General features: G+C 38.9%; 1 protein-coding gene across 2 annotated transcripts in view; it reads right to left on the reverse strand.

Moving 5' to 3' along the window:
* Positions 1–18,600, reverse strand: part of DSTYK (dual serine/threonine and tyrosine protein kinase) — a 60,249-nt gene that overhangs the window by 11,330 nt on the left and 30,319 nt on the right. For both annotated transcript variants that reach the window (XM_044673043.1, XM_044673042.1), the window contains exons 2-6: positions 15,974–16,362; positions 4,279–4,957; positions 2,309–2,541; positions 1,807–1,890; positions 718–894 (exon numbers count right to left, since the gene is read on the reverse strand). In XM_044673043.1, the coding sequence (XP_044528978.1) occupies positions 718–894; positions 1,807–1,890; positions 2,309–2,541; positions 4,279–4,957; positions 15,974–16,362 (1,562 nt within the window). The remainder of the gene's footprint in view (positions 1–717; positions 895–1,806; positions 1,891–2,308; positions 2,542–4,278; positions 4,958–15,973; positions 16,363–18,600) is intronic.

The following is an 18,600-nucleotide window of genomic DNA, read 5'->3' on the forward strand; positions in this document are numbered from 1 at the left end:
TCATCTCTAAGTCCTTTCTAGCTCAAAATCTATGATCCTTCTATGACACAGCACCTAGAATGCTTTGGGACTTGGATATGGTCCTTTCTCCCACCTTGACTTTTCTGTTGCTCATTCTGTGAAATAAGGAAAATCATTTGGGCTTTCCCTTCTCCGTGAATTGGGTTTAAACAAATACACAAGTGGAAAATAAAGCTCCCAAGCATGACTTCAGAGGATCGAAGCATGCTTCTTGCCTCTTGGCTAAGAGATGGCAGATAACAGGTGCAGAATGAGACACAGGCTTTCATAAATAACCATTCAGTTGAACTGTTTTGCTTAACTATGTTTTATTACAAGGAAGGGTTTTATTGAAGGGCCAGGAAAGTTATCAGGAAGCAAGAGCAATATTTTATAAATGGCACCAAAAGAAGGATTATATATATTTAAAATAAACAGAGATGAGGCAGCTAGGTTGGCTTAGTGGATAGAGCACTAGGCCTAGAATCAGGAGGACCTGGGTTCAAATCTGACCTCAAGACATTTCCTAGCTGTGTGACCTTGGGCAAGTCACTCTATCCCATTTGCCTATACCTTGCTCTTCTGTCTTATAGTTTTCACTAAGAGAGTGGGGGTCTAAAAATAAAATCAACAAATCTCCAAGTAGAACAAAGTCAAGTCAATTTATATGGACAAATAGAGTCATCTGAAATAACCATATCACCTCTAGAGGCCCACCTGTCGCAGAGAAGCTGCAAATGCCTCGTGAGAGCTATTAAGTCGGGTCCGGAACTGGCTGCAAATGCTCTTGGCCAGTTTGGAAGCACTGAGACTCTCAATGGCATCCTGGGCCACTTTCCTCTTCCATTCTGGAGTAACAGCAGGTGGACTTACCCATGTGATTCGCTGGATAATCTGTCAAGAAAGGAGCAGTGAACTCAATAACAGAAAATGAGCAGCAGTTACAGAAAGATTCAGTGTCTACAGATGATATTCTGAATCTCTCATACCAAAAATGATGAATCATATAAAATTTGGGGCTCTTCTCTTTAGAATGCATAAAAGTTAGGATTAAAACTGGGGATACCATCCCAGAGGGAAGCTTAGGAGAACAAAGAATCCAGCCACCATGCTCACAAGTCCCAGAAAAAAATCTATTCAGAACCATCAAGTATGAGGTGTGGCCCAATGAAGCATCTCTCTGAAGTTCAAAGACTAACAGCCAATCTAAGTTTTATAGAAACACACCCACTGTCTCAAGTGACAGAACAGGACCCCAGCAAGAAAAATATTTAATTGGTGGGAAAAGGAGAGCTAGTGGGGAAAAGCAAATATCTTTGGCTGCCCTGATCAGAGAGAAATCCTGCAGATCTAAGCTAATGGAGACTCCTTTTTATCCCTAGTGGATAAAAGTTTTAGTGGAGAGCAGCCAAGTGGTACAATGGATAGAGAGCCAGGACTGAAGTCAAGAAAACCTGAACCTCAGACACCTACTTGCTGGGTGACCCTGGGCAAGTCCCTTAACCCCATTTGCCCAGCCCTTACAGCTATTTTGTCTTAAAATCAATATTTAGTATTAATTCCAAGATAGCAGGTAGAGGTTTAAGAAAAAGAAAACCCCAAATGGAGTCATGAAGAATCAGACACAACTAAAAACAACTACACACCAAGAAACTAGATTTGGATAAAACAATATGTGAATTTGGGCAAATTATTTCACTCTAAACTTTAGTTTCTTTACCTGTTAAGTGAATGGTTTTGGTCTATATGGCCTGTAAGCTCCCTTCAAACTAAATTTATGATCTCTGGCCAGTCAGGGACCCATACCTGTTTGATCTGCTCCCACAGCATCCTGGTTACTGTTGACCCTGAGTGAAATGTAACTTCAACATGATAGGCAGCATTTAAGATCTGAAAAACAACAATAACAACAACAACAAAGCACAGACTGCCAGGTCACTGTGCCCAGAATGAAGCGTCTGTTTCAGAAAAGGAAATGAAGATATTTGCTTCAAGAGCATATACCAACTTGATAAGAACAAGGTCAATGCTTGAGTGTTCAGGAAATGGTTATCTACTAAGAAGGTTTGAAGGTGCCAAAGATTCTTTTCTCTCCCCCCATTCTACTTTTCTGCCATTTTAATGTTGTAAACACATCTCTTGGGTGGCAGACAGATAGGGGGGTTGAGGGAGGATGACATTCAAGCGAGAGCTGTTAGTCATTCTGGGGGAATGAATTTGGTAGAAGGAGGGCTTCTTTTGGGAAGTTATGTGTGAACGCTGTTTCATCTGTCACCATTTCTTTTTTTTAAACCATTCTTTTAGGTACCTGTTTGAGATAGTTACTAGTGATGTGGACTGAAACATCTTGGGACTTTTCCAGACTTTGCAGACACCGTTCCAGGGTTCCCACAAAGCTCTCACGAAGATAGTCCACTGAGCTGATCAGCTTATTGGCCACAGCCTGGTTAAGTTGGGAGATAATAAGTTCCTGGATCTGACGGATGCAACACTTGATCTCTCTGGTGCCCACTGGCTCCCCATTCTCAGGGATGATGACATCTATGGGAGAGAGTGATGGGAGCTAGTCAGCAGATGGGGAGAAGGGAGGCAAACAGAATGGAAGGGTCACCTATGTTCCAAAAAATTTATACTGACAGTGGCTACGGACACAAGGGTGGTAGATCTAGGCATGATGCATGAAGATTATTAATTATATAACTAAAGGCCATGAAATTGGAGACAACACACACCTTCCTATTGGGTCATATACTCAATACTCTTTCTGTAGAGGGCATGAAGGAGACAGAATCTTGGTAAGAAAAGAGGGCAATATAATGTCATTGGCCCATTACTGATAAGTATTATACATTCAGCGATTTCCCCTATAGTGGTGAAGGACTATAATGAACTATCCACACTCCCCTTGACAAATTCCCTTATCAATCAATATACATTTATTATTAATAATGTTGGTAAGACACCTAGCTAGAGTTAATGGTGTAGTCTGTGGTCATAGAATAATAATAATAAAAAGAATAGCACCTATACAGTGTTGTAAGGTTTTCAAAACACTTTATAAATATCTTATTTTATAATAAAAAGATTCCAACTAGCCAGTATAGGGATGTAATCTGAAGAACTGAATTCATTAAAATTATTAAAATTATGGGGGCAGCTAGGTGACTCAGTGGATAGAGCCTATTCTGGAGATAAGAGTTCATAGTTTCTAGTCTCAGACACTTCCTAATTGTGTGACCCTGGGAAAGTCACTTAATTCCTACTGTCTAGCCCTTACTGCTGTTCTGCCTTAGAACCAATACTTAGTATAATTCTAAGATGAAAGGTAAGGTCATTTTAAAAATGACATCAAGAAGTGAAATTTTGTATCATTCCCTTTTGACTAGGGTTAAAAAGAGCCTGTGTTTTTAATGGGCTAAAATCTAGCATACCATGAGTAGTAAACGAATAGCCAACATAACTAACCAACTTAATAATCGTGATGATTTACAATTTTCATCCAATTTGATTAATATTCAAAAAGAGTAGAAAAGATAGTTTGAAATGCTGGTCTGGGATATTCTCTTGAGATGGGACTTAGATAGGCCTTGGTGAGGCATGAAGCTAAAAGTTAAAAGATAGAAAAAATAAGCCTGGATATACTAGAGAAGGCTGAGCAGTGAATTCATAACAACCTTCAAACATATGAAGGGTTATTACAAGGAGAATTGTGAACAGCTATTCTCCATTTTCACTGGAGACTGATTAAATATGAGGGAAAAAAACAGGCTTTTACTGCAAATTAAGGCTGGAGAAAGAATTTCCCAATATTCAAATTGTCTGATTATATGTCTTACAAATGTCTGACTACAAAGAGTTATGGAACTTTCTGGAGAGATCTTTTAGGAAGTAGACATTTTCATCTGGCTAGATCTTTTTTTTTCAGCCTTTACCTTTCATCTTAGAATCAATACTATGTATTGGTTCTAAAGCAGAAGACCAGTTAGGGCTAGGCAATGGGGGTTAAGTGACTTGCTCAGTCATACAGCTAAGAAGTGTCTGAGGCCAGATTTGAACCTAGGACTTCCCATTTTTAGGCCTGGCTCTCAATCCACTGAGCCATCTAGCTACTCCCCCTCATATTGAATGCAGGATCCCTGGGAGGGAAAGAAAGGGAAAAATTGACTTAGTGACCCCTCCTGGCTCTACAAATGTATATGCTGTTTTTACAAATCCAAGAAATGAGTCCAGTCTGCCCAGCCTCCTAAAGAGCTCCCTGGAAATCACTCAGAAACCTACCTTTGAACTCCATGTTGGCAGCATCATCCAGAAGTTCTTCCTTCATGATGTTGAGAGTCTCCACAATCATATCCTTCATCTCTTCCTGCTTGCGGTTGGCAATGTTCATCAGTGACTCATACAGCTCATTTTCCTTCTTTCGAGTGTACTCAAGCCGCTTTGGAGTGATCTGTAGGTCCCGCTGCATGTCAAAGGCCTGGTTGATAAAGATATCCAGGCACCGGCAGTGCACCAGGTTGAGAATTGTGGCTGCATCTACAAGGTGCATCTGTAGCACCTGTTGAGTGAATGTGTGTAATTGTCTCAGCTTATCACTCTGCTCCACCAACATGCTCTGAGCTTTGGCATCCAGGCCAGAGGTCCCACAGTTATGGTGACAATCACTCAGGTAATTCAGATCAACTAGCTGTCGGTGAAGTGATGTTCTTGCAGTTTCCATTCTTTTCTTGGAGGAAGGGTGGGGAGAAATCAGCTTGGAGCCCAACTTTGGTACTTTGAAAAAGAATATAGGCAGAGAAAGCCGTTCCCGGATATCTCTCAGTTCTTCTTCATCTGCCTCAGAGAGTTCATCATTGTTGATTGCAAAGATCACCACAGGCAGGACACCATTCACTAACTCACCTAGAGTATCCACTAGGGGCTGGAACCCACGGCACGGCACAACCACAATGTCCACTTCCTGGAAAGTGGAAGGAGACCATATCAACACCACTCCTTTTCCTAACTATTGCCAGAATCTAGCTGCCCTCTATCAAGTTTCCCACTTCTTTCTCCTGGAAAGACAGTTTTTAGTATAGCCACTTTAGATATAACTATTCATACAAAAAGAGTGTAAATCACAACCAAAAAAGCTAGGATGAAAGGGAGGAGGCCCCACTGACCATTTTAGGCTAAAAGAGCTTTTAATTTCTACTTTTCCTTCCTGCTTAGAAGCTATCACTAACGCCCTTGGCAGTCAAATAAGGAAGAAGGACTGTGTAAGGGATAGAATGAGGAATAAATTAAGCTGGTAGAAATATTGATAGGCTAGTAAAAAGAATTCATTATGAATGTAATACTGGCCTCTCATAGAAGTTTATAGGTAACTTCAAACTTCAGTTGCTTCAACCCAAACTCCTTATTTTGACTCTGAGAAGAGATGTTCAGCAGAAAGATGAATGGAACTTCTATAAGTTTCAAGGACTATCTTAGACAGCTCCAGATTCTATTCCTCTTGCTAGCATCTCAAAGCACCTGAAATTACAGATGCTCCTGTCTACTTCATCAGTGGCTAAAGTCCTTGAGATTCTTTTTCCAGTGTCCTTGCTAGGGCAAGTTCCAGCTCTGTAGTATTAACTTGGGAGGTTACTTAATACATACAATTACATGTGATGTACATGCTCATAAAGTTTCTAACAGTTTGCAAACATAAATTTTACAGTGTCTAAAATGAACTGAGTCTGTTCAAAGCTTCACCTCTCTAGAAGTTTCAGATACCTAGATTTCAAATAAAAGTAGATTTCCAAAGGCTTTCTTTCAGATGAATACTGTTTCTCTTCCTTACTTTTCTTTGACAATAAATATTTTTTAATAGGAGCTTTTAGGATACTCAACCCTATGTGCCCCAACCTCCTATACAACCTTCTATTCCTGAGATTCTGCTTCTTTTCCATCTTTCTATATTGCAGGCACTTTGGAGTTTTTATGATCTTTCTCATCCTACACAAGCCCCAAAGGCCTTCACCTTCTGGTCACCCTAAAAAGGCTCCAAGTAAATTTATTTCAGTTCTCAAGTTAGTGGCATAGCTTTTATTCAGCTGGCCATCTTAACCAAGTTCCCTTAAGCTGAAATGTGCTCTAGCTATCTCAGTGTTTGTAATCTAAGGTGAAACTGTACAAATCCACCTACTCTCCACCCAAGACTGTCATGCCAAGATGAGATTGGCTAGCCCATCTGCACTATGAAATGAACTAGAACTATTCTGGTTAGAAAATTAGTTTGACACCCACCCACCCTTCTGTGTAGTGCAAACCCATTTTCAACATCTTGAGTCATATATCCTAGCACCTAATTAGCTTCAGTAAAAGAAGTTCAAGTAACATTAAGAAGAAGCAAATACATGAATGCCCTTGGAAGAAACCCTAAAATTGGGTATTTTCCAGGGTAAAAGTGGAGGGAAGGAGAGAAGAAATGATTTTTTAAAAATAAAAATGCTAAATTAAAAAGGAAAAAGAAAAATTTCTAGATTTCTACAGACTTCCCTCAAGATATAAATATGCCATATGTGTATGTAAATCAGAATCAGAAAATTTATTTTTCAAATAAAGGTTCTTCAAAGCAAATTAGTTGAATGCCCACATGTGTGGAAGCTCATCACAAAATGGGCTCAAGGGAATTTCCAAAGATACCCCAGGAAACTCCCAGGCTAATACATTGGTACAGGTTGAGAGATCTTCCAAAACACATCCTGCACATAACAAAAGGTATAGGAAATAGTTATGCTATTCAATTCCCTTCTCCCCACCATAGTCCTTTAACTAACTTATTGAAATTAGTCTATTCTGACCATTATGGGTGCCAAAAAAACAAGTTTTGCTACTGGCATAAATTTGGCAAGTACAAATTAGATTGGAATGGCATATGTGGTTCTGCAATATTCTCCATGATAGAATGACTCATGCCAATGGCCGTAAACAAAAGGGAAAGCCAGAGCTGTCTCCAGGAGACAGAGAGTGAAAAATAATAATCAATACAGAAGAAGTGAGCCAGAGAGGTACACGACTGTGTGATGGCCCAGATAAGAAAAAAATGCCTTAAAGCCTTTCTTCACAATTAATCTTAACCACTTTCCGAGCAGAATTATGTAGACTGAGTCAAACATCACTAATTCAGAAGATCCTGACTCATACACCATCAATTCAGAAGATCCCTCTTTATCTGAAATTGTTATTTGCACCTCGCCCAAAAAAAGTGAAACCCAACAAGACTAAGTAAGAGATTTTACTCTTAGCCCTGCCAGGGAAAAAGGATTTTCAGAATATCATAAGCTAATTACAAATTTCTGAAACAATTGTTCTTAAGACTTGTCTTCCTAATGCCATAGATAAATCAATTCCCAAGTTATTGAAATAGTCCTGAAATTACTAATTTTGCTGGCAGGATTGAGAGAATGCTGAAATGAGCTAAGTGCCATTCAGCAAATATCAAAATTCACCTTTTGTGAATTTTGATATTTGCTGAATGAGAGGAAAGAAAAGGGAAATGTGAAATTGGACATTTTAATAAGAAAAAATGACTATTGTGTGCATATCTTGCTTTTCTTAAAGCATCCATGTTTATAGGATTACAATAACATGTTCTCCTGTCCAGGACACCTGACATATTGTAACTGAGGGCAATTATGCTAGCTGATGATGTAAACAGAAGATACCTGTAGACTCAGACTAAGGTTGGTAGGTAGCAGATGCCTTGAAATACTGAACATTTCTGAAGTCTGGGGCCATAAACACTCTATAAGAGAAACAATCTTGCCAAGCCCCTCTAACCCTCAACAGTTTCTTACTTAGTTTCCCTCTCAATCTTGCCTCCTAGCTTCCTTCTACTCTCACTTTCCTCCAACCCTGTACAAGATAGAGGTATAAAGTAAAGTGGTGGTCACTGATGTTTATTTTTAATTATAAGAAAACTGACCTGTTTCATTTCTATAAATTTACCCATAACACTTCAGTATTCCTCCCATATCTACAAACTATGGGCTTCTTTTTTTAAATCCCTTACTTTCTATTTTAGAATCAATTCAAGTATTGGTTCCAGGGCAGAAGAGTGGTAAAGGCTAGGCAATGGGGGTTAAATTACTTTGCCCAGGGTCACACAGCTAGTTGGTGTCTGAGGCCAGATTTGAACCCAGGACCTCCCAACTCCAGGCCTGGGTCTTCTATCCATGAGCTACCCAGCTACTCCCAACTATGAGCCTCTTAAGAAAAACACTTTGACTCTTTCTAGGCCTTACTAGTCTAGCTGACTAGTCTGACTCCATGAACTTTCCCAAAAATGGTATACATTTCCTAATCCAAATACCCCAAGAGGATTACTATGGAAAACTCCCAATAGGGGGCTTCCTTTGCCTAATAAGCTCCAAAGGATACCAAGATCTATGTAAGATAACCAGAAGCTGTTACCACAACAGCCAACAAAGACCTAGTAACCAGTTTCTCTCTTTGTGATGGAAAAAGTCAATATGGTAAGCTAGAAAGAGGGACAGAAGCAAGGCTTGGGAAAGGGGCCAGAATTTCCACCCAAGTACACCTGGCATTTTACAAAAACAAGAGAGATCATCATAATGTAAGCATATGTATACTTGTAACACCCAAATGCAAAAGTACTAGATGTGCCTCACAAATATCAGGTATTTGAAAGAACTGTTTGTTCTGCTCCATCATTAATTAACATCTGAGTTAATAAGCATTTTTTGAAGGCAAGAAGTTATATAGTATTTTTTTATGCTGGCTGCTTAAAAAGTGCCAAACACTCATAATAATGTCATTTCTCCATTTCTCATCACTGCTAAAAGACCTTTTATGAGTTATAAAGTCCAGGGAATATGAAGGACTAAGCAGCAGAGTAGACCGGTGCTAATCTTGGAGGTTGGAAGACCTGAGTTGGAATCCTGCCTCAGACACTTCCTAGCTGGGTAACCCTGAAGCAAGTTCCTTAAGCTCTGGGAGGCTCAGCTTCCTCATTTGTAAAATCGGGATTGTTGTGAAGAGCAAATGAGCTCATACAGGTAAAGCACTTTGCAAACTTTGAAGCCATAGAGATGTTTCCTATTGTTATTATGGTCACTATTCTCCATCTCCACAGCTGCTACACAGCTGCATCCTAAGGACCAGGAACCTTTCTATCTGCCTTTCAGCTGGGACTTTTCCCCAATATGTTGAGCTTAATAAATACTTTGTTCATTCATTCATTATTCGAAGTAAAGAAGAGAAAAACTGTAAATAAGATTCAAGTTTAAAAAAAGAAGAGATGTTTCAGAGAATGTGGGTTGCTGGACATGGGAATGGAGGAGAGATACTGGGGGAAATTACTTCTTATGACATCTTTAAAGGCATTCTGTGTAAAATTTCTATTTGGCTCCACCATTTATAGGCTGTACAACTTTGACAAGTCACTTAAATTCTATTTGCCTCTGTTTCCTTATCTGTAAAAGGAAGATTGTAGATTGAATTATAAACAGATAAACAGGCAGACAGATAGACGAGAGAGACAGACAGACAGACAGACAGACAGACAGACAGACAGAACTATTTCAGGGTCAGCAAATTAGAAAAGAAAGTCAAAGAAAAATCAATAACTTTAACACACTAAAAGTCCCATTTCTGTAGATTAAAAGTATACAAAACAAAGTCCCATTTCTGTAGATTAAAAGTATACAAAACTGTAAACCAAGATTCTAGCCACTGACTACTATTCAATTGTTATAGCCCCAAGGAAAAAATGAAGAGAAAATTGATATGGAATAGAATGGTGTGAACCTAAGATTAAGAGAGAAAAAGAAATGTAATAACAGAGATAAAAGGCAGCAAGGGGAAGTGAGATACACAAGAAGGTTTTAGAATGTTTTGAAACTTTTCTCTTTCTTTTCTTTTGAAATCTCTTTCTTTATATTATCTTTTAGGATGAATCACCCATAACACTGAAGACTAAAAAAATTCAATCTCTTTGCTTTTGTATATTAGGAAATCTCATTACTACCTTCACATGGTATTCTGTTAACTTAATATTTAGCCAAAAACAGATTTTAAAACACAGACATAGTATTATAGTGAAACCAAAAAACTACTCTCTCAAACCTATAGACCCTCAATTTAATTAGAGAACTGACTAAGAATACTATACTATGCTATATAACAGTGATTCCCAAAGTGGGCGCCACCACCCTCTGGTGGGTATTGCAGCGATCCAGGGGAGTGGTGATGGCCACAGGTGCATTTGGGGGTGGTGAATAACTGTAAAGGGGGCGGTAATAGTATGTGACAGGAGGCACTAAGTAATATTTTTTTCTGGAAAGGGGGCAATAGTCCAAAAAAGTTTGGGAACCACTGCTATATAATATTGGTATAAAATGTTAAGGGAAGGAGAGAAGGAAGGAAGGAAATACAAAAACAGAGAATATAGGTGCCTACTTTCTAAGAACCAGTAATTTAGCCTATACTAGAACTTCCTTATCCCTTTTCAATACATCTCTAATTTTTCCCCTTACCTCTTCCCTGATTGTCAAGACTTCTTTACATTAAATATATTCTTAGAATATTTTTATTTTCTCTTCTCACCCACATAAATTTCTCCTTTGGTCTTTTTTTCTTTCCTTCTTATCTTAACTCTATACCCTCCTCTTACCCCTATTCCTTCAGCAAAATAAGTTTTTTGCCCTGGGGTAGCCTTTAGAATTCCATACTTTCCAAGCTGCAGAAGTTCCTCGCAGTTACCTAGTCTGAAATCTACCTAAAGAATAATCCTTTTTGGGGGCAGCTAAGTGGTTCAGTGGATTGAGAATCATGTCTAGAGATGGAAGATCCTGGGTTCAAATGTGGCTTAAGACACTTCGTAGCTGTGTGACCCTAGGCAAGTCACTTAACTCTCATTGCCTAACCCTAACTGCTCTTCTGACTTGGAACCAATACTTAGCATTGATTCTAAGATGGAAAGTAAGAGTTTAAAAAGAAGAGGAATCCCTCATAACATCCTTAGAGAGAGGCGGTCTAGCCTATGCCTAAACATATGTGATTAGGTACTCATTATTTCATTTTGGAATAACTTATTCTAGGAAATGACTCCTTACATTGAGCTTAAACTTATTTCCTTGTAATTTTCACCCCATAATCCTATTCTGCACTGTGAAGGCCAAGAGGAGTAAGTCCTTCTTCCATATGCCAGCTCTTTTCACAGAGCATCTCTTTATACTATAGCCTTCCTCATTCCTAAGTCCAACTCTGCCTCCTATTCAGTGAAGTTAAATCTTTAACTAAAGATGTATAACTCTCCTGGATTTATTTTGTTAGCAGTGGCCTAAAAGCTACCAAAATAAGACTAATAAGAGAGGCTAATTTCTTAAGGGGGGGGGGAATACAACAATGTGTTTATAACTCTTACACAAGTATAACAAATGTTAATTTAAGTAAGATCTTGTAATCCACTGACTGACATTAGTGTGTGAAAAGACTTCTGGGAAATACAAAATTACAATTTCATTGAAAGACATTAGTGAAGAGAGAAAATTTTATTTCAAACAATCATTTAATTAGAGATAAAAGTATTAATGTGAACAGGAATTTAAATTAATTTGCTAATTGGGGTCTTTCTAATATTTCTGTTTTAGGATATTAGTCTAGCTTAAAATGTCCTCATATGCTCCACCTTGTACCTTAAGCTCACAGCCAAGTCAGTGGTGGTCTGACAACAAGGTGACAAATGCTTTTGTCCCAAGGAGCCATGAAGCACTTGAATTAATAGCAAGAGAAGAAAAAGAAAAGGCTCAGTTAATGCAGTAGCATCAAAATAGCCTATCCCAGAAATAATCATAAGAATCCCAACAGCCTAAAAAAGCAATCTAAGTCAGATAAGCAAATATAATTTTTGCTTCAATTCTCTAGTCCTTCTTCTTTTACACTCTCATAATTATAATGCCAACACCATAGCACATTTCTATGGTGCTTCACAGTTATAGTCCTGTGAGGTAGCAGTTCAGATCATTACCTTCATTTTACAGATAAAGAAACAAAGGCAGATAGAATCTAAGCAGCTTGCCCAAGGTTGTGCAGACAGTGCATGGCAGATCCCAGACTCAAATTCAGGCAGTTCTAACTTTAAGACATGAGTGGAGAGAAAGAAGCGTTCAGAGAATTCAGGTTTCATTCTCTAAATAAGGAGAGAGAATGAGAAAAGGGGCAAGATGTAGCAGTTAGCAAACAGTGAAACCAGTAGAGAAGTGCCTTAGTAAAGAAGGATATAATTGGTGAACATGACAGAACTAGTCCAAGGTGCTGACCAGCTGCAGTATTGTCTGATTCAATTGGTAACAAAAGCTAGCCAAGGTTTCAGATTATTTTGGCTTAGCAACATCATTTTGGTGTTGAACTTTCCATTAAGAATTCCCAGTTGACAATTCTGAAAGATGTATGATGGGGAAATGCTTTTCACCTCCAGAGAAAGAACTGATGAATTGGATGGATGCAGATCAAAGCATACTATCTTTCACATCAGTGCTTTTATGGTTTTATTCTGGGGTTTGGGTTTAGTATGAGTATACTCTTACAACAATGACCAATAGAAGTGTTTTGCATGATATGGCCCAGATCAAATTCCTTATCATCTCCAAGTGGGATGAGGAAAAGGAGAAAGGTAGACAGTTTGGATCTTATAATTTTGGAAAACAAATGTTGAAAATTATTATTACATGTAATTGGGGAAATAAAATATCTTTGAATAAAAAAAAAAGAATTCCCAGTTAACAGAGCAGCTAGGTAGCACAGTGAATAAAGAACCATGCCTGGAATCAGAAGGACCTGGGTTCAAATCTAACTTCAGTCACTTCCAGCTGTGTGTCCCTGGGCAAGTTACTTAATCCAGATCACCTAACCCTTGACACTACTCTGTCTTAGAACTAATACTAAGACAGAAGATAAGCATTTTTTTAACTCCCAGTTAAACTGTAGATGGGTTTGAAATGAAACACAGTTCAACTGCATTTTTTTGTGTGTTAGTTGTTTGTTGATTCTTCGATAGGTTTTCTTTTGGTCCAGGCCTGTGATTTCATTAGTGTTAGGAAGTGTCAGTGAAGAAACTTTCTACCAAGACAAATCAGTAATTATTTTGCAACTATATTTTAGAGCTCTTTGTGGCACTTTCATTTCTGAGTTTGGAGTTTCTTTAATAATACATTACTCCTTTTGTATGCTTATTTGGTTATTCTTTTATGTCTTAAAGATTTAATATAGTAACTATAACAAGTTTATATTAGACTCACATTTCCAGCTGCCTACTGAAGTGTCAAGCATGTAGAGAGTACTCAGTAAATATGCTGAATTGAACTTAGCTATGACTATTTAAAAAATTTTTATTATAAACTTAGTAACTGTCAACAAATATAATAAAATACTCAAAATTATTAGATAGCTACAAGTAAAATGTTGAAATTAGCCATGTGAACTAGTCTAAAATAAACCAATTACTGAGAATACATGAAATCATTAAAGCAAGGCTTCAGAAGAATGAGCATTGTAAGAGAGGATGAGGGTGGAGGGAAGTCTGCTTTGATAATCTGACAGTTCAAAATGAACATCCCATTTCCCTTTATTCAATATTGGCTTCCTTTAGTCAAATGTTTCCTTGATTTGCCACCCTTTCCAATCAACTGGAGGGGCTGTTTGGAGCCAACTTGTCCTAAATATAACTAGAGTCAAACAAAGAGTTCTCTGTCATTGCCATGAGAAATGTGCAAGAGGGCTGTTAATTGCCCCAAGCAGAGGGCTGAACTTCAGGGACCGGTCTAATTTAGGCTGGTGCCTGAACACTGGGCAGAAGATTTAGGAACCATCTTTCATTGGGGAATAGGATGAAGATGCATGCATATTTGAGGTATTTATATAGCCCAATTCAGCCAACTGATTCTGAATGACAAATAAGGGAATCCAGTCTTGGTATCTTCCACAATTTCTCAAAACAAGGCAGGGTTCAAGGGAGCACTTGGTGAAAGAAGATTCATGAAGTGTCCGTCAGTTGGGAAATGGCAACTAGGTGCTGTAGTGAATAGAACATTGGACTTGAAGTCTCGAAGATCTGAATTCATATCTTCCCTCAGACACTTACTGACCCCAGGAAAATCACTCTCTGAGCCTCAGTTTCCTCTGTTAAAAAAAGGATAGCAGAACTCACTTCACAGAGATGTAGTGAGGATAAAATGCAAAGTGCTGTGTAAAGTTAAAGAACTATACAAATGCTAGCTATTGTTGTTATTATCGCTATTACTGTTATTGTTATGGTGCATGAACATAATGAAATATTATATAGTATTATGCCATAAGAAATAGGTTCAGAGAAACCTGGAAAAACTTGTATAAACTGACACCGTGAAGTGAGCAGAACCAGGAAAACAATTACAATAACAATGTAAAGCTAAACACTTTCAATGATTTAAGAATTCTGATCAATGACCAACCATAGTTCCAGAGACCTGATAATGAACTATTCGACCCCACTTCCTGAGAGGTAGAGATGCTGTTGAGACATATATTTCTGGACATGGATGATATAGAAATTAGTTTTGCTTGACATGCATCTTTGTTATAACATTTCATTTTTTCTTTTAATGGAGTAGAAGAGATGGAAGAGATGGAAGAAAATCTGACAAACCACATAAAGCAACAGCAACAAGGCATAGAGACAAGTCTGGTGGCTGGACTAAGCCTGAAGGGAAAGGAAAAACGGAACCTCGAGTTATATGGGCAGAAATTTGTTCTTTGGTATCCATCACAGTCAGTCCCTTATTTGTTATATTGATCTGAAAATACACCAAGGATAAGTACATACTATTCAAATGGGCATGGCAATTCATGGAGACTAAGCTACAGTAAATGGGCATCTGTGTCCCCTTCAATAGCAAGTTGGTCTTGAGGGAAAAATAAAGAGAGCAATGGGAGGTATCCAGTTGTACAAAATCTCTGTGGCTTCTGCTGTAGTGTCCCCTTCCTCCTCAAATATGCCTTGAGGACTCACTTCTTTGCCTCATCATATTCCACATGGTATATTCCCTGTGAAAGTATCTGACTACAAACTCCTTGTGTCGGTTTTCATTTTGCTTCACATCTAACACTTCATAAATGGCACTTCAGAAATGATTTGCTGAATTTAGTTGAATTGCTAAGCCTTTTCTATCAAGCCAGCCCCACCCTTACCTCCTAATTATATAAGTCTATGTTCAGATCTAAGTACCTTCTAAGGAAAACGATTATGTCAAACTTATGTAATTGATGAGTAACTGATGGCTGGTTCCAAGGAAAAACTCACTAACTTCTGCTTCCAACCTTAAGCTCTTGCTCTAATTAACAATATTACCCTCTCTTCTCTCTTCTGACTCTTTCAAGAGGGGGAGCAAAAGATAAATTTAACACTAAACCTGATCATAATCATTCTGCCACAGTTTCTAGAAAAGAGGTCAACATCATTCTCTTCATTTCAAAGACAAGGGAATGCAGACCTGGAAGGTTTAGGCAGCTTGCATGGGGTCTTCCTGTATAGCAGCAGTGCTAACGTCAGAAGTGGAAGCCAGGTCTCTTACTCATTTAACTCTTCTCTGTTCACTAGGTCACATTTCCCTCAACTTCAAGTTGTCTCTGAGAACTCACTGTATATTTTAGCATTAAATAAACAGTGTCATCTTCCAGTTTACTAAAAGCAGGCACAGGATGCTATCAGACTCCACTGATGTGTTGGTTACATTTGCTCAAATGCTTTTTTATTCTTTCTTGCAACTTTTGTTACAAGGGATGTTTTGCTGGATAGGAAAAGGGGTAGGGATATATTTGGAAATAACGTGGATATAAAAACAAAATAAATTTAAAATGTTAAAGCAAAAAAAGTAGATGTGGAAGTCTGGTTGGAGGGGTGGTGTATGTGTGTGTTTATGTGTATGTGTAGGTGAAAATGTATATTTTATACCTGTAGTAAAACATGGTGCATCGTCACTTCCAGTTCTGCCAAGATGTGGGCAGGGTCCTCACTGTCCTCATGGACCTCCAGGTCCTCCTCAGGAATGGTTTCCCACTTGCCCTGGTGAGAGGCCAGAGTGTGCACTAGTTCATACTGGCCAGGCAGCGCCAGGCTGACCCGAGTTTGCTTCCCATTAGTGAAGTGGAGGCGCCGCCGCTTACAGCTGTCCTCACTGCCCCGCTTGGTGGTAGGCAGTATCTGCTCCCCCAGTAGCATGTTCAGTAGCTGGCACTTTGCATTACAGTCCTGGCCGAGGATGAAGATACAAGGAAAGCAATTCACCATCAACTGGAGGTACTCTTCTTCATGGGGTGGGAAGGAAATGCAGCTCAGGTGGCCTAGAAGTCAATAGGGAAAGAACAGGAAGGAAGAAAGAGACAGAGACTCTATTAGGATATCAAGGTTTAAAATGAGAAACCACTAGGGCTTTATCAGTTTTTAAAACTGGCAGGAAATAGCCTGACCTATTAAAATAATGTTCAAAGGGATTCTATGAACACTTTTTTATCCCTGATCACAATCTGTGATTTCTATCCAAGGTAAAGTTATAGTTAGCTAACCCACCTACCTCTCTCTTACTTTATAAATGGTCAGTCAGGGAAGTCTGCCACAAAAATTAACTCATAAATAAGCATATAGTCAACAGAACCCAGCTTCTCAAGGCAAAGCTGGCTAGAACATGTAAACTTCCAAGGAAAATTCAAATCCGGTAATGAGGAAATCATCTTCCTATCCAACCGGGAAAATCCAATGGATATGCATATGATGCATACAGACATCCTTTATGAATTTTTTCAAGTTTATGCTGTTGACACCATTTATAGGACAAATTATATACATAAATGCACATGCATACAATACTATTGCATTTAAAAGAGGATATATTCTAGTAAAATATTCTGAACATATACTAATAAGCTCTTGAGGCTTTCCCAGTTCTCTTATTGACATGCAATGATGGTAACATAGTGGTTAGCCCCTTCTACAATCAAAAAGAGACCAATTAAATATCAGTACCAACTTCATGAGATCATATTCCTTCAATCCAAGGCTGGTAAAACACTCAATGAAGGCAAGAAGGCAGTGGCCTACTAAGATGAATCCAGTCAAATCTAGAAGACAGGAATTTTCTCTCCAGTCTCTTTTAAAACAAAGAGAAAACTTTTTCTCTGTTACTCTTCTCTCTCTAAATGATCACTGTTCCTCAGGATAGCTGCTTTGTTTCCCAAATAGATTCAAATTCCCCCAAGGACAGAGGAAAAGCACCTTCCTAAAAAAGCACCAAGGCAAGCTAGGGCATCTTTGTGAAAGCCAGCACAGGTAACCTGCCTTTCACTCTGAGCCAGGTCCTCACCTTTCCCCCTACTGCCTAACAAGTCAGGTTGAGCTGGGTCAAGGGCCATGGGCAGGCAAACACAAACTTTCTTGCCTTTAGATACACAAAAAGTGTAGTTCTAGAGATAGAAGTCTCCACTCCAAATGCAGTCGTCCAAACTAGGATCCGGGGGTGAGTGCTCACTCACAGGGAGCGCCATCTGGGAGTATCAGGCTATGCTGTGCCATTGGACCAATACCAAGCTGCTCACTTTGCACAGTGTAGCTGGAGGAAGTCTGGCTCATGTAAGGTGTCACACTTCCAAATGAACCAGCCTGGCTATGAAATACTTCTGGCTGGTCCCCACACCTCCTCCTCCCTCACATAATTCTGCACCAACATGAGGAACACAAAAGCAGAGCTATGCCTTCAATAAATCTGCTCTCACCTTTGGCAGGGGAAGCTTCCCCATAGTCCTTCAAGCCCCTTCCCTTCATTTGCATAAACACTTCAACCTGAGAAGTTTCATTAACAATAGTATAAACTGCAAATGCCACAGAAGAGTAGCATAAATGAGAAAATGAGGCATGCTCACTACTCCTGTGGAAAGGCAAGTTTTCTGGAAGACAAAAAGGCATCAACTGGTACCTCTTCTGGACAAGGTGAGCAAAACACTATCACAAGATTTGGTGTCTCCCTTCAGAACCGGAGAGCAAAGGACACAGACCCACTTATTCTCATATTCACTTTGCAAATGGAGATGGGAGTTCCTTGGGTCAGAACCTGCTCATGGCCAGAAATAGAGTCTTATACACAGTGATATACACTTTAAAGCAGCCAAATAGGCAGCAAACTCTAAAAGAGGCAGTTTCCCCTAAACACATCTTTCATTTCAAAATGGAAAATGAATAAGTGCAGAAAATAATGACTCCCTTAATTGTTTTGCAGAATTTTAAATACAACAAAAGTCTTGGTCTGAAATATCAAAGAGCCTGTAAGGCTTTCAGTGCTCCCCTAATTCACCTACCCTTTCTTTCTTTCCTTGCCAGGCCTCCTCTAATATCTGGAGCCTCTATCTGGGCTCCTTTACTCTTAACACCCTAACAGACTTCTAATGAGAAACCAGGTGACCTACAGAGTCCTTTTCAACCTAAGATTATATGTCCCAGCACTGAAAAGCATAGGCTTAAACTGAGCAGTTAGAAATCAACATCAACTAAAACTAGGCTAAATGCTAGGATCAGCAAGGAAAAGCCTAAAA

This window comes from Gracilinanus agilis, chromosome 4, assembly GCF_016433145.1.
Source record: "Gracilinanus agilis isolate LMUSP501 chromosome 4, AgileGrace, whole genome shotgun sequence".
Classification (NCBI taxonomy): domain Eukaryota; kingdom Metazoa; phylum Chordata; class Mammalia; order Didelphimorphia; family Didelphidae; genus Gracilinanus; species Gracilinanus agilis.